The sequence below is a fragment of the Populus euphratica genome, unplaced genomic scaffold (genome assembly GCF_000495115.2).
Source record: "Populus euphratica unplaced genomic scaffold, PopEup_1.0 scaffold147.1, whole genome shotgun sequence".
NCBI classification, from domain to species: domain Eukaryota; kingdom Viridiplantae; phylum Streptophyta; class Magnoliopsida; order Malpighiales; family Salicaceae; genus Populus; species Populus euphratica.
In genome coordinates, this window is record NW_011500032.1 from 45,033 (window position 1) to 59,752 (window position 14,720).

The 14,720-nt window shown below is 33.8% G+C and overlaps 3 protein-coding genes across 4 annotated transcripts; 1 reads left to right on the top strand and 2 right to left on the bottom strand.

Annotated features, from left to right (window-relative positions):
* Positions 1–657: 657 nt before the first annotated feature.
* Positions 658–4,643, top strand: LOC105142500 (external alternative NAD(P)H-ubiquinone oxidoreductase B2, mitochondrial-like). The gene is made up of 10 exons (XM_011050160.1): positions 658–749; positions 1,129–1,390; positions 1,663–1,872; positions 2,011–2,261; positions 2,877–3,096; positions 3,196–3,300; positions 3,548–3,811; positions 3,907–4,028; positions 4,350–4,469; positions 4,556–4,643. The coding sequence occupies exons 1-10, from the start codon at positions 658–660 to the stop codon at positions 4,641–4,643; spliced, it is 1,734 nt and encodes a 577-aa protein (XP_011048462.1).
* A 466-nt stretch (positions 4,644–5,109) lies between these two features.
* Positions 5,110–8,732, bottom strand: LOC105142501 (external alternative NAD(P)H-ubiquinone oxidoreductase B4, mitochondrial-like). 2 transcript variants are annotated; one of them, XM_011050162.1, is made up of 10 exons: positions 8,604–8,732; positions 7,815–8,088; positions 7,390–7,596; positions 6,980–7,230; positions 6,669–6,888; positions 6,452–6,556; positions 6,080–6,343; positions 5,860–5,981; positions 5,547–5,666; positions 5,110–5,348 (listed from the first exon to the last, which is right to left on the bottom strand). In XM_011050162.1, the coding sequence occupies exons 1-10, from the start codon at positions 8,690–8,692 to the stop codon at positions 5,261–5,263; spliced, it is 1,740 nt and encodes a 579-aa protein (XP_011048464.1). In that variant the 5' UTR covers positions 8,693–8,732; the 3' UTR covers positions 5,110–5,260. The 2 variants fall into 2 exon arrangements, with proteins under 2 accessions (XP_011048464.1, XP_011048463.1); XM_011050161.1 differs by lacking the exon at positions 5,110–5,348 and adding an exon at positions 5,376–5,463.
* A 2,641-nt stretch (positions 8,733–11,373) lies between these two features.
* Positions 11,374–12,835, bottom strand: LOC105142503 (uncharacterized). Its single transcript, XM_011050163.1, has one exon. The coding sequence runs from the start codon at positions 12,707–12,709 to the stop codon at positions 11,381–11,383; it is 1,329 nt and encodes a 442-aa protein (XP_011048465.1). The 5' UTR covers positions 12,710–12,835; the 3' UTR covers positions 11,374–11,380.
* Between the last annotated feature and the right edge of the window lie 1,885 nt (positions 12,836–14,720).

Below are 14,720 nucleotides of genomic sequence, written 5' to 3' on the forward strand. Positions count from 1 at the left end.
GATCCTGTTTTCTTGCTAAGAGTATCCAAATTAACTATTTTTTCTTTCTAAAATTACCATAAACTTAAATATTAGTAACATTTTTGTCAATAATATTAAATACCATGTGGTTGGCAAGTATGCTCCTCACTTTGTGGATAAAGGTTCTATTCCAAAATTGTGATTGGATAATACATTTTCTTTTCCATTTTCTAGTTTCATGATAGATAACTTCTTCGGAAACAGAGACATAAAATTTTTACATCTAAGTTGGTACGAGGATTTCGTACAATCAACCGAGATGAAAAACAAAAAATATATATATATATAAAAATCATATGTTCCCCCTCTTGAAAAAAGGGGACCAAACTGATAGCTAGAGGAAGGTATGGTTCTGTGACAGGAATCAACCGAGATGAAAAACAAAAAACAAAAATAAAAATAAAAATCATGTTACCCCTCTTGAAAAAAGGGGACCAAACTGTTAGCTAGAGGAAGGTATGGTTCTGTGACAGCGACACGGAAACACTACGTATTAATAGCTCCAAATTTTTGATCCGAAAACTTCTCATTAGAATCTGCTCTTGGATTTATTCTTCCTTTGCAACAGAAAAACAAGATTGAAAGAACTGTTTCATTAGTTTTTGTTTAGAGAGGCAACAAAAGTTCGGTTTTACAATGAGAGGGTACTATACATTCTTTGAGAGAACTCTTCGAGCTTTTAATGATCACTCTACAGTGTCTAAGCTTCTTGTCATCTCCTCTGTCAGGTTATCATCTGGGCTACCTTTTCTCAACCTTTTTTCCTATCTGTTTTTGTTTTGTTCTCTTTGATCTTGTTGAGTTTTGATCTAAGAGATGTGTTTCTGAAGAGTTTTTGACCATAGTATGTGGTTGTTCCCTTAACAAGGTATATCTATGGCTGGAAAAGTAAAGGAAAGAAAAGAAAAAGGAGCAGAACATTGCATAATTAACATAAAAAAAGTAAGCTAGGAAAAAAGATGGAATTTATGGATGAATTAAGCTATAAAGTATGTTATAGAATGAATATGGTTTTTCTTCTCCTTTTCATGGTCTTTTAACAATAATTTGGAGACTTTGCATATATAATGACTCTTTGTTCATGTGTTCTTCAATTTGACTTGCTAGTGGTGGAGGTCTACTGGCATTTTCTGATGCCAACGCATTCCAAAGTTATGCTGAAGGAGATGGCAAGAAAAAGAAGGTGGTGATACTTGGAACTGGTTGGGCTGGCGTCAGTTTCTTGAAAAACTTGAAGAGTTCTTCATATGATGTTCATATAGTTTCACCGCGTAACTATTTTGCGTTTACTCCATTATTACCAAGTGTTACAAATGGAACAGTCGAAGGACGCAGCATTGTTGAACCAATTCGCAATATTGCAAGGAAGGTATGAAAATGTAAATCATAGAGTAGTGTACTTGCTGTTGCATTGGAATCTTGTGCATATAATTCATTCAGAATTACATGAATTAAGGTGAAATATTAATGTTGAAGACTTCTTTTAATGTCTAGAATTCGCAGCATGAAAGAGTCGAAGAGGAGCAATTATAAGAATTGTGATAATCTTATTAACATGGCTTAAATGCTGTTTTGAAGCTGCATCCATGTGTTGGAAAATGGAAAACAACATCTACATAACGTTATTTCTGTATCTTGCAGAAACCATTTGGAGTTGGATTCAAGGAGGCTGAATGTTACAAGATTGATCCAGTACAGAAGAAAATTTATTGCAGGAGTACTGATCAAGGCAACACTTTAGGAGGGAATGAAGAATTCACAATGGATTATGATGTCTTGATTGTGGCCATGGGAGCTAAATCAAATACTTTCAACACCCCTGGTGTTGAGGAACATGCTCACTTCTTGAAGGTAAATTGAATACCATGATGACTTTATACGACTTGGTAGCTATGCGTAGAATTTTTCACCTTCTGAGCATTATGTTAAAACAGTTAGATTATTAAAATTATTTTTTCCTAACCTAAACTTGTCGAGTTCATCATGCAGGAAATTGAAGATGCTCAGAACATCCGTAGGTCAATAATTGATTGTTATGAACGTGCAAGCCTTCCAAGTATAAGCGAAGAAGATAGGAGGCGCATTATGCATTTTGTAGTTGTCGGTGGTGGCCCATCTGGTGTGGAATATGCTGCAGAACTTCATGACTTTGCACATGATGATTTAGCTAAACTATATCCTTCAATCAAAGATTACCTGAGAATTACACTTCTTGAGGCAGGCGATCACATTTTGAACATGTAAGGCAGATCACTTCAGAAAGAAATTAGTCTGGTGGGGTCTAAGGCATGATTATGGTTATATTTTCTGCGTTTGTCAATGACAATCACTGTCAGTTGGTAATAGCTCTTGCTGTGTTTATACCTGTTTAGTGGTCCTTGAATACACATTTTACATGTAAGGCAGATCACTTCAGTAAGAAATTAGTCTGGCGGGGTCTAAAGCATGGCTGTGGTTATGTTTTCTGGGTTTGTCAATGACAATCACTATCAGTTGGTAATATCTCTCGCTTTGTTTATACCTGTTTAATGGTTCTTGAATATGGGAGATGGATACACCATTTTCTGCAGGAATCTGGTCTTGGCCTTTTATTGTAGGTTTCAATCCAACTCCATTTTGTTGAAAGTATTTGGAATAATTACGTGCAGCATTTTTGTACACTATATCATAGCTAATAAAATCTAGACATACAGACGACCGGAATCGATTAATTTGGTACTCGAAATGCAGGTAAAGAGGTGTTGTACATCTCTGAATATATCATATCCAAGAAAAGAAGGTGCAACTGTCAAATGGTGATTTTTGAAATTAAGAATCAATTAACATCTGAGCCTTTGCTTACTTGTTTCTTACAGGTTTGACAGCAGAATTACTAAATTTGCTACTGAGAAGTTCGAAAGAGATGGAATTGATGTAAAGACAGGTTCAATGGTCATAAAAGTTTCTGACAAGCATATCTCTACTAAAGAGATAAAAACTGGCCAGACTGTTTCAATACCTTATGGAATGGTTCTCTGGTCAACCGGCATTGCAACTCGTCCAGTCATTATGGATTTTATGAAGCAAATTGGTCAGGTCTGTTTCCTCACAACCATCTACATCTCCATATTTCCCTGCACTTCACAGCAATGCGTGATAGGATATTCCATTAGGGTTAAATTTCTTTGATCTCAGGGTAACAGGCGTGTTTTAGCTACAGATGAGTGGCTAAGGGTTGAAGGGTGTCATGGTGTGTATGCTCTTGGTGACTGTGCCACGATAAATCAACGGAAAGTCATGGTAAATGAATTTAGACATATAACATCTCTTTGTTATAGCATTCGAGGCCTTTCAGTTTTTATATGTTCTAACCAGCACTTTGCTGTTTCTATCGACAATTTTCATACTGTTCTCTTTGTTCTAACAGTAAGAGTATAATTAGGCCAGCTTTGGCGTATCTTGTTAGAAGGTGCCCTGTCAGTATGCTATTGAAGGTTATCTGCGACGAGCTCAATAAATTTGATTTTTCTCTGCATTTCACTATCAGGAAGATATAGCAGTAATATTCAGCAAGGCAGACAAGAATAACTCTGGTACCTTAGATCTCAAAGATTTTAAAGATGTTGTTGACCACATCAGCGAAAGGTATCCTCAAGTGCAGATTTATATGGAAAAGAAAAAATTGAAAACCTTTGATGCTTTACTAAAAAGTGCTCAAGGGAATGACAACAAACTGATAGATATTGAAACATTCAAGAATGCTCTACATGAAGTAGATTCTCAAATGAAAAATCTTCCTGCAACAGCTCAAGTAATTTCAATTTTTTCCTCTTCTTCCATTCCTTCTTTCAACCAGCTAACAATGCACTTTTGAGTTACTGGTTTTTTCTTTTTTGAAATTTTAAGGTTGCAGCACAGCAAGGTGAATACCTTGCAAGCTGTTTTAATCGTATGGAGCAATGTGAAAAGTATCCTGAAGGTCCTATGAGATTTAGGGGAACAGGCTGCCATCGGTTTCGTCCATTTAGGTACAAAATAGACGTTCTTCCTTTCTCTATTTTCCATGAATTATACAGGGAAATTTAAAAGGTAGTCCATCTCAAAAAGAAAAATTTGAGTAACAAGTAATGCCCTTCATGAATCAATTCTTCTAGCCAATGCCTTTTTTGTAGAGGCTTTAATATCCAGATGAACATGTGCAAAAGTCTTGTTTACTTGAGACTAATTTAAGGTTTCATAACAAGGACACTGTCTCCTCTGTCAAAGACAACATTTGTTTATGTTTGTCGATATTGTAATGAAGAGTTTTAGAGAGAATGCCGATACATCTGTCGATTATCCAATGCAAGGTATAAGCATTTTGGACAATTTGCTCCATTGGGAGGAGAGCAAACTGCAGCTCAACTTCCGGGAGATTGGATTTCCGTTGGCTATAGTACTCAGTGGCTCTGGTACGCTGTGTATACAAGGTAATACTCTTATTCAGGTTCGAAAATACCTGCTCTAATGTTAACATACTGCCATCATCTGATTTTTTTTTTTTTTTTACTTACAGTAAGCTTGTCAGCTGGCGCACGAGAGTGTTAGTGGTATCTGACTGGCTTAGAAGGTCAATATTCGGAAGAGATTCAAGTCGAATCTGAGAGTTCATTTATTTTTTACTTACAGTAAGCTTGTCAGCTGGCGCACGAGAGTGTTAGTGGTATCTGACTGGCTTAGAAGGTCAATATTCGGAAGAGATTCAAGTCGAATCTGAGAGTTCTGGAGCGTTAATCTTGCAAAACAAGTACTGATGCTCAGGCAATTCTTAGCAGATTTTATTCCACCTTCAGCTCAAAACCTCACATAATTATCTTTGTTTGTCAGTGTTTTTCCTGATTGTTTCATTAAAAAATAAGTTCTTCGCAGAAAAAGTTTCGCTGGAAAAAACTTTTGGGTACAATACTTGCCCTTATTTTCGGATTGTTTAGGAATGTCGGTGAATCCTGATTCCATTTTAACCAAGTCATTCTTATGAATTTCTTATCAAGTCGTGCTGCTTGCTTCTGTTGCATCAAAATATTGTTGTTTTCTTCAAAATGTGAGCTTGTAACTTTTTGTAAAGCCTTTTCGTAGTACTGATTATGGAAGAACCAATATCCTATGTATTGGAAGAAACAAGGCTAAAAAAAGTAGAGGAATGAAACAAAATTGGAACAAAATCTGTTGTCTAAATGTCATATGACATGAATAGTTGTAGAAAACACTGTCCTGAGCTATCTCAGATTTTGCTGGAGTCCCTTCCAAAGATAAACTTTCTCGACCAGTCAGATATCACCAGCATTCTTGTACGCCAGCTAACTTGCTTGCTGTAAGTAGAGGAGGAGAACTGTCCCTCAGATTTTGCTGGAGTCCCTTCCAAATATAAACTTTCTAGACCAGTCAGATATCACCAACATTCTTGTACGCCAGCTAACTAGCTTGCTGTAAGTAGAGGAGGAGAACTGTCAAGTGATGAAAATATTCTGATATCAATCAAATATATGTGAATATGAAGGAATCATTACCTTGCATAAACCGAGTACCAGAGCCACTGAGCGCTATGTCCGATTGAAACCCAATCTCCTGGAAGTTGAGCTGCAGTCTGCTCTCCACCCAATGGAGCAAACTGTCCAAAGTGCCTGTACCTGAAATTTCATAACTAAAGCTTCAGTATTCTATATTGCATTTCCAATCGTTTAGCAACGCCATCATTTATATATAAAAAAAAAAATTACTTTCCTAGATCTCCTCTACGAAATAGATAAATTCCATGCAATACGTAATTCATAGCATATGAAGAATGAAAAGAAAGAAAAACGGTGGGAGAATATGTTGTACCTGAAGGGATGAAACTGGTGTCGGCCTGAAGCCCTGAACCTCAGAGGACCCTCAGGATTCTTTTCACAAAACTCCTTTCTGTTGAAACATTTTGCAAGGTATTCTCCTTGTTGTGCAGCCACCTATAAAATGAAAAGAAAATGGAAATCGATAATGTAAATGAATACTACAGATGGTTGAATACTGTCAACAGAAAAGTGAAAACTAAAATATGTTTTACCTGAGCAGTTGGTGGGAGACTTTTCATTTGAGAATCAACTTCGGATAGAGCCTTCTTAAATGTTTCGATATCTATTTGTTTCTTGTCATCTCCTTGAGCATTCTTCAGTAAAGCATCAAAACTTTGCAGTTTGTTCTTCTGCAAGTAAAGCTCGACTTGAGGGTATCTCTCACAGATGTGGCCAACAACTTCTTTGAAGTCTTTAAGATCTAGAGTACCAGTGTTGGTCTTGTCTGCCTTCCTGAATATTGCTGCTATATCTTCCTGATAAATCATAGGGCATTAGTGTATCAAGTCAGCTGAAAACTTCATCAGAAAACACTATGCAATGTGTATAATACAGAGATTTTGAATATGTTTACTTTCACATACCATTACTTTGCGTTGATTTATAGTCGCACAGTCACCTAGAGCATATACATCTTCGCAGCCTTCAACCCTCAGCCATTCATCGGTTGCCAGAACACGCCTTTTGGCCTGTGCCCAAATAACAATCGTCAAAGGTTAATTTAGTTAGAAGTCATTCACGAGTAAAATTTCAGAAATGAAGCTGAAATAGTATGATGCTCATGGTTGCGGATCCACGGACCTGACCAATGTGGTTCATGAAATCCCTGACAACGGGACGAGTATCAATGCCGGTTGACCAGAGGACCACTCCATATGGTACAGAAACAATTTCACCAGTTTTTCTCTCCTTAGTAGAAATATCCTTATCAGACACTTTTATAACCATTGATCCTGTCTTTACATCAATGCCATCTCTTTGGAATTTCTCGGTAGCAAATGTAGTAATTCGTTTGTCAAACCTGCAAGAATCAATCAATTAAAAACTTGTCATTAGCAGTCACAATCACACTTCAGAACTCAACAAATTAAGAGAGAACTGATCTCACTTACATGTTCAAAATGTGATCACCAGCCTCAAGAAGGGTTATTTTCAGGTAGTCTTTAGCTGAGGGATATAGCTTTGCCATATCATCAAATGCCAAGTCATGTAGCTCCGCAGCATACTCCACACCTGTTGGACCACCTCCAACAACTACAAAATGCATCACCCGCTTCTTCTCTTCTTCGCTTACACTCGGAAGGCTTGCACGCTCGTAACAGTCAATTATTGACTTACGAAGCCTCTGCGCGTCTCCAACTTCCTGCAGGGTGAGATCAAGTCGTGGCTTTAGGATTTCCTTCCCAGGCTACTCGATAGAGTATTCAAGAATTCCTGGATTTTGCTATAGTTGACACTGCTAATTTCAAACTTTCTGTAAATGGTGTTAAGCATCAAATCAAGGTCATAATTCAGAATATACCTTCAAGAAATGAGCATGCTCCTCGACACCGGGGGTGTTGAAAGTATTTACACGAGCTCCCATGGTCAATATCAAGACATCATAATCAACTGTGAATTCCTCAATTCCATCCAAAGTTGAGGATTGGTTAGAACGACAATAAACTTTCTTGTTTACTGGATCAATCTTATAACATTCAGCTTCCTTGAACTCAACATTGTAAGGTTTCTGCAATATTACGACAAAAATAAGAAGCATAACTCAGCAACACTAATTCAAAAAACCAACCAAACACTTTGTACATTTAACATTTAACAGTTACTCAACATTGTAAGGTTTCTGCAATATGACGACAAAAATAAGAAGCATAACTGAGCAACACGAATTCCAAAAACCAACTAAACACTTTGTACATTTAACATTTAACAGTCATTATTGCTTCCAACCTTTTTCACAATATTGCGAATTGGCTCTACTATGCTGCGAGCTTCCACCGTTCCATTTGTTACACTCGGTAACAAAGGAGTGAACGCGAAGAAGTTATTCGGAGAAACGACTTGAACATCATAGGAAGAGCTCTTCAGGTTTTTCAAAAAACTTGTGCCTGCCCAACCAGTTCCAAGAACTACCACCTTCTTTTTCTTGCCTTCATTCTGAGATGATTCTGTGATCAATCCTTGGAATGGACTGGCATCAGAAAACGTTAACAGACCTCCACCACTGCAATAATTCGAGAATCAAGGTATATATAAGTTGAAAACAACAGCAACAAATAACATTATTACTAAGTTCTCACATGAAATACTGCATATGGTATATCACATACATCATCACAACAAAAAGTTTTTAGATAAAAAAAAATATGAGTACATTTCTTGATGCACCAACAAAAGTTTTGGATCTGCAGTCACTAGGTAGGATAAACATGTTAATTTTAAACACAGTGATTTTTTTTACTGTATTTAAGTTAGCCTGAGACAGAAGAGACACGAAGATAGTCTCAAGGGTCCAACCACACACACTTCTATCGCTTATCTCCCTGGACATTGCCTGACAGCTTTTATGCTGGCAACGCACTTTATAGAATTTTTTTTAAAGAAAGAAAAACCGTGCTGCCTGTACACATTAGTCAAAAGCTTCAAGAGCATATAAATCTCAAAAAAAGAAAAAGAAAAAAACAGTAACACGAACAATTATAACCCAAATAAATAAAAAAATATGTTATGATTTGTAACCTGACGGTGGAGACAACAAGCAGCTTAAAGAAGGTAGGGTGCGCTTGAAAAGTTCTGAAGGCTCTCTGGAAGAATGCAGACCCTCTCATTGTAAAACCCTACTCTCTCTTTCACCCTTGAAAAATAGAAGCAAACCTTAGGGCAGAAGCTAGAGAAGTTTATATAGGGAGAAAGTTGTGGAATAAAATTGGAAACATGAATTTTAAACTGCGAGAGAATGAATTACTTGACATGCAAGACAGGGTTAAATAGAGTAACTGCAATTGAGGCAGGTCTGTATTTCCTGAGAAGCTGCAAATCCCTAACTTCATGCGTTAACTCCTATTACATATTTCTAGAACTTTTCTTTTTTATCTTTTAATTTATAACTTGTCAAAGCATAATTATAAAACCTGATCTAGAGCAAGGACAAAATCAAGGTCAATTTTATTTTTTTAATTAAAATGATATTATTAAAAAAAAACTCAAGAAAAAAAATCAGTAGATTAAAAATAGGTTTTGACCAGATAAGTAGATAAATTTAAATTTATTACCAAGTTAATTGATTTTTTTTTTAATTTGAATTAATTCAGGGCTTCGAAATCAACCCGGGTCTTGCCAGTAAAGATTTTACAATTACGTTTGAAAGGGACTCAAAACAGGAAAGGATAGCATGTCTACTGTGAAATATAAAGATCTTTTTCCATAAAAGAAAAGATCTCTTTCCAAAAGAAAAAAACATTAATGCAGAAGAAGAATCTCCTTGTTAACATAGCAGTTTTTTTTCTCCTAATTTAAAACACATTATTAATTGGTTTAATGCATGGTCATGAATGGTTACCAGCTGTCTAATTGGGTTTTCCTGAAGCCACTAGAAATAGAAATTAAGGAATATTGAAAAAGTTATTTTTTAAAGTGTTTTTTATTTAAAAATATATTTAAAAAATATTTTTTAAAAAAATTACTTTTAATATTAGCATAAAAAAAATCTAAATATATATATATATATAAATATTTTTGCATAAAAAAATTAAACTTAGATCAAACCTCGTTTTGATTTTGTTTCTAAACCATGCTCCTTATTTGTTTTTATATTTTAAAAATGCTTTTGAAAAAATTAATTTTTTTATTTTTTTGTGTTTTTAAATTATTGATATCAAAAATAATTTTTAAAATATAAAAAAAATATTATTTTTATACATTTCAGAGTGAAAAATATATTGTAAAACAATCACAATCATACACTTAAAAACATTTAAATTATTTTGATATATTATTTTAATATATTTGCATAGAATCTCGTATGCAGACCCAGGGCAAACCCAGTGTATTGTGTGGCTTGTCCAGCCTCCTGTCCATGCTGTATTATCTCAGAATTTTGCATGATAGGAACCATGCACCTAACCTAAGCGAGTAATTGATCATTCATGCTTGTGAACGATTTTTGTTAATAAATTGAGCTTGAGGCAATGCATAGGTTCGATAGAAACTAAGGTACTTTTATGTGATAGAGAAAATAACACATTAATTATTTATATAAAGGTATAAATAGAATAACAAGAAGAATATAAAGTTAAGTAGAAAAAATAAATAGAATTCAAAAATAAATAGAAAAATATTTTTTTTAAAAAAAAACAACATCTTATCTTATCACTTAATTTGAATACATTCCCGACCTTATTGGTTATAGCTGGTTAATAACTAATAAAATAGGGCTAGTAAAATAATTTAATGAAATTTCAACTTGGTTCAACAATTAAATATAAAATTATGATTATTTTTGTAAAACTATATATATGATATATCTAAATTTCTTTGCAGGCTTTACCTTGTTTATCTAATTCGTAACATATCCATTAGACATCAACAAGTTATTTTTCTAATACTTTCACCAATCTCTCTTATAATCAAAATTACCAGATATGTTAGACTTCTCTTGCTGAAAATTGTGGTAAGATCAATAAATCCAAAATGCTGCCATTGCAAACAGTCCAAAAAACCTAAAACTAAATAGTTTCATTGGCTTTAAAAAATGCTGAATCTAGAGGAATTGAAACCATCTTACTAATCAGAATCTAGCAATTGCTTGCACTCAATAGTTTCATTTAGTATCTCCAGGAGAGGAATTTCAACTATTCCTTTCTTTCTCTCCAGAAAGGCTACATGCACTATAACTTTCCAGCTCATAAAAAGCTACCTTCTTTCTTGACCCTGGAAAGGTAACATGAAATGCAATCAATAGTTGTATATCCCAAAATTTAAAGATGTACAATGAACAATTTAAGATATTAAATGACATTATTAGATATAATTTATATTATTTTTTAAAATTATTTTAGTTATGATATTATATCAAATAATTATTTCAACGTGAAATCAAAAGATACTTAACTTGTCATGTGAGGTAAAAAAACATGGGTGATATTATTCTCTGGTAAGCAATAATGAAGCTGGTCTTTCTACAAACTCCGCAATATCCTAATATATATAGGAGGATAGATCAAACAACTAAGCCAATGAGAAGGAATGAAAGATATGATATCACATTTTCATGGGTGAAGATGGAATCATTACAGAAAGCAATAGACAAAGCTTATCGTATTATTGCATATATTCAGAAAGCCAATGAAACTACACTACAAACTTACAAAGTACCAACCCATTTAGACCAAACCAAAAACAACCTTACTACTCCATAACAAGAGTTATGGCTTATCAACAACAAAGCTGAAAAATACCTTAACCAATTCAAATGTGGACCAAAAAAAGAAGAAGTAAAACTTCCCTTAAGTCCTAATTTACTCGTTCTCACCATCCTCCTCTTCTGCAAAACTAAGAGCCTGGCAAACAGAGTCCCCTGCTGCAGTCTCCTCGACGGGGCAAAAGTATGATTTCCTCCCAACCAAATCAGCCACTCTTTTTGCCGCCCCTGAGTCCCTTGGAGTCTCAGCAACACTTCTGACAGTCTTAATATTCGGCAACATATCGGTCACTACAGAAACTGCCTGCGGAGATAACACCTCAGCATCATCCTTGTATACCACTACTTCAGTTGGAATCTCCCACTTCTTCTTCACTCTACCACTCTCCGTTCTCTGACTCACCCCATTACCACGCGAAGCCCGCCTCTTATTAACATCTTCCTTCTCATTATCCGGCAAAGACCTCTTCCGAGCCTCGCTAGCAGTTAGATTCCCATTAGACTGATTTGTTCCAATCTGATTATACCTACTAGCCACCACCCGTCCGGGCTTCAAGGGTTTCTTATTAGTAACAGATTTTTCTCCATCTTTGAATAGATTCTTTGGCTGAATTGAAGCAATAACCCCGTCTTCTTTCTTCACTGACCTTCTAGATCCCACGGTAGTAACAGCCTGTTTAGGAACTTGAATTTTGGACACATTTTTTCGTGATCTAGGACTAACACTCAAACTTTTTCCCCTCTCTTTAGTTGCCTTCAACTCATCAATCTCTTCAAGCTTCCAAAAACACGATTTCCGCCGATTCTGCGTCGAAACAGGAGTTTTCATCTCTTGTTTTCCAAACAATAACCTTGATTTGGATCCAGCAAAAATCTCACTTGGCCCTAAACTGACCCCTCTTCTATTAATCTTCGATTTAGCACTTGAAACCAATGGCTCTTCAATCTTGACACCCTGTTTCTGCTCCATAAATTTTGCAGCCACAACCCTCCCTCTCTTTTCAACTGTCTTTGATAAATTCCTCTCAGCCTTTTCAAGCCTAAGTACTTCAAGTCTTGAAGATAAACGCTTAATCTCCTTCTCGATCTCTTCAATCTCTATATCAATCTTTTTCTCATCATGATTCTTGATCTCCACCATCTTCGACAGCCCAACCTTCATTGAATTACTCCCTTGTGAGTTAAAAGGATTGGCATTAGATTGAAGTGGCTTGGTGGGTTTTGAAGAATTGACAAAAACAGGAGAAGATTTTTCACAAACTGGGCTAAGATTCTCTTTGCTTGCATCGGATTCAAGACTTTGATTCCACCAAGAAGACTTAAGATTCAAAGAGTCCTCTGATTCTCCATTATCAAACGCTGCATTGTTCCATATCTGAACTTCAGGAGCGTCAACCACATCCGGGTATTGAAGAATACTACTCATCTTTCTTCTTGAAAGATCAAAATGATGGATTTTCTATGTTTTTAACGGATCAAGATTGGATCCTTGTTTAAGGAATCTGTCTGTAAGAAAAGAGAGAATTTATTTTTTTTGTGTGTGGGTTTTCGATGTGGGGATTTTTGAGGGTTTTGCGTTGTTTTAAGGATTTTTTTGACCGTTGGAGAAAAAGTATTCGTTGGAGCCTAATGGTGGGATATTGACCGTTGGATTATAAACGGCTTGTAGTATTAGACGCTCCGATTTGATTTAAAGGATTAATTGGTCAAAAAATGGAAAATTCTGTAGGGATGGGATTTGGTGCGGCGGTTTGTTTCCTTGTTTAATGGGGTCCATAAGGAGCGTATACGTGTAGCGGTCGGCCCATGCTTTCTGCAGTCATTTTGGGTCATAACCCATCAGCAACGAGAGCAGTGAGTGTTCAGGAGAGTTGTAGTTTATGTTTTAAAAATATATTTTTTATTTAAAATAATATTTTTTTAGCTTTTTCAATATTTTAATGTGTTAATATAAAATAATAAAAATAAATATTTTAATTCATTTTCAAATAAAAATATTTTGCACCACCACGATATCAAATCTCACAAAGTAAAAATTATAGTTTCACTCCTACCTAATAGATATTTATTTAAACTTTATTGGTTGAATTTAAATATCTAAAATTAATAAATTAATATAAATAATTTAAATTCAAACCCGTATAGATGGTACAGGAAATACCAAAACTCAAAACATAAATATTAACTCTCATCTTCGTTTAGGAGTAAGAAAAAGAAATAATAAAAAAAATCATAATCACTAATCATTAGTAATATCATGAATCGTTTTGTTAACAAAATGGAGGTAAAAATTTGAAAATATCATAAAAAATGATGCATTAGTGTAACAAGATTAACATATAATTATAATAGTGTTAAAAACAATTGCATATCTATTGACCCAAATTTTTTTAATTTAATCTCGGGAACTCGAGTTCTAGCATCAATTAAATTGGAAATACTTTCTCTAATTATAATATTATCAAATAATTTATAATGATTTTTTTATAATTTTTTTTCAATAATGGGAAGACTCTTTTTTTTTTTATATATATATATATATATATATATATTTGTTTTATAAGATTCATTAGTTATTGCAAAATTTATTAGAGATAGATCGGTCGTTTGAAAGAAAAAAAAAGTTTTTTTTATCTTTTTTATTTTTTAAAACAGTTCAATTATATGTTTACCCTTAAATTAAAAAAAAATAAAGCTAATTTTAAAAATATTTTGATCTTTTCGTTCTGATTGATTTAGTTAAGGTTTGTTAGAAAATTTTAAATAATTAAATATTATTAAAAAAAATTGTTGAGCACAGGACAATCCCTTGGGTGGCGTGCGTGGAAACGACGGCCAAAAACCTTCAATCACAACAAAATTGACAAAGATTAATTATTCTTTTTCCAGCAACGTGGGGCATGCTTATGGTGAAGGTTCTATTAGGTGGTGGTGAAGTTTATTTTCTTTTCTTTTTCTTTTAAAAAATAATTATATTCATCAGTTTGTAATTTTATTGATTTTATCACTTATTTTTATAATTATTATTTCTTTTAATTTTAATGTCTTTTAAAGTTTTTTTTTTTAATTTTATCCCTATATATTTAATTTTATTTGATTTTTATATTTAATTTGATCATTTTACTTTTGATTGCTTTTTTTAGTGTTTTATATACTTTTATTGATTTTTTAAAATTTTATTTTTTATTATTTTATTAATTTTATTAATTAAAATTTTATCATCATTTTTTTATTGCTATTCTCCTATCCTTCTCTTATTTTTTTTTTGTCCCTTAACATCTTATTTCATTTTTTAATCCAATTTTTGTTTTTATTCTTTTAATTGTATTTTTTAATCATTTTTTAAATTTATTTTATTTTTTAATTTAACCCCTAATTATTTTCTTTGATTTTTTTATATAATATTTGGTCTATATTATTTGAGTTTTAATAGTTTA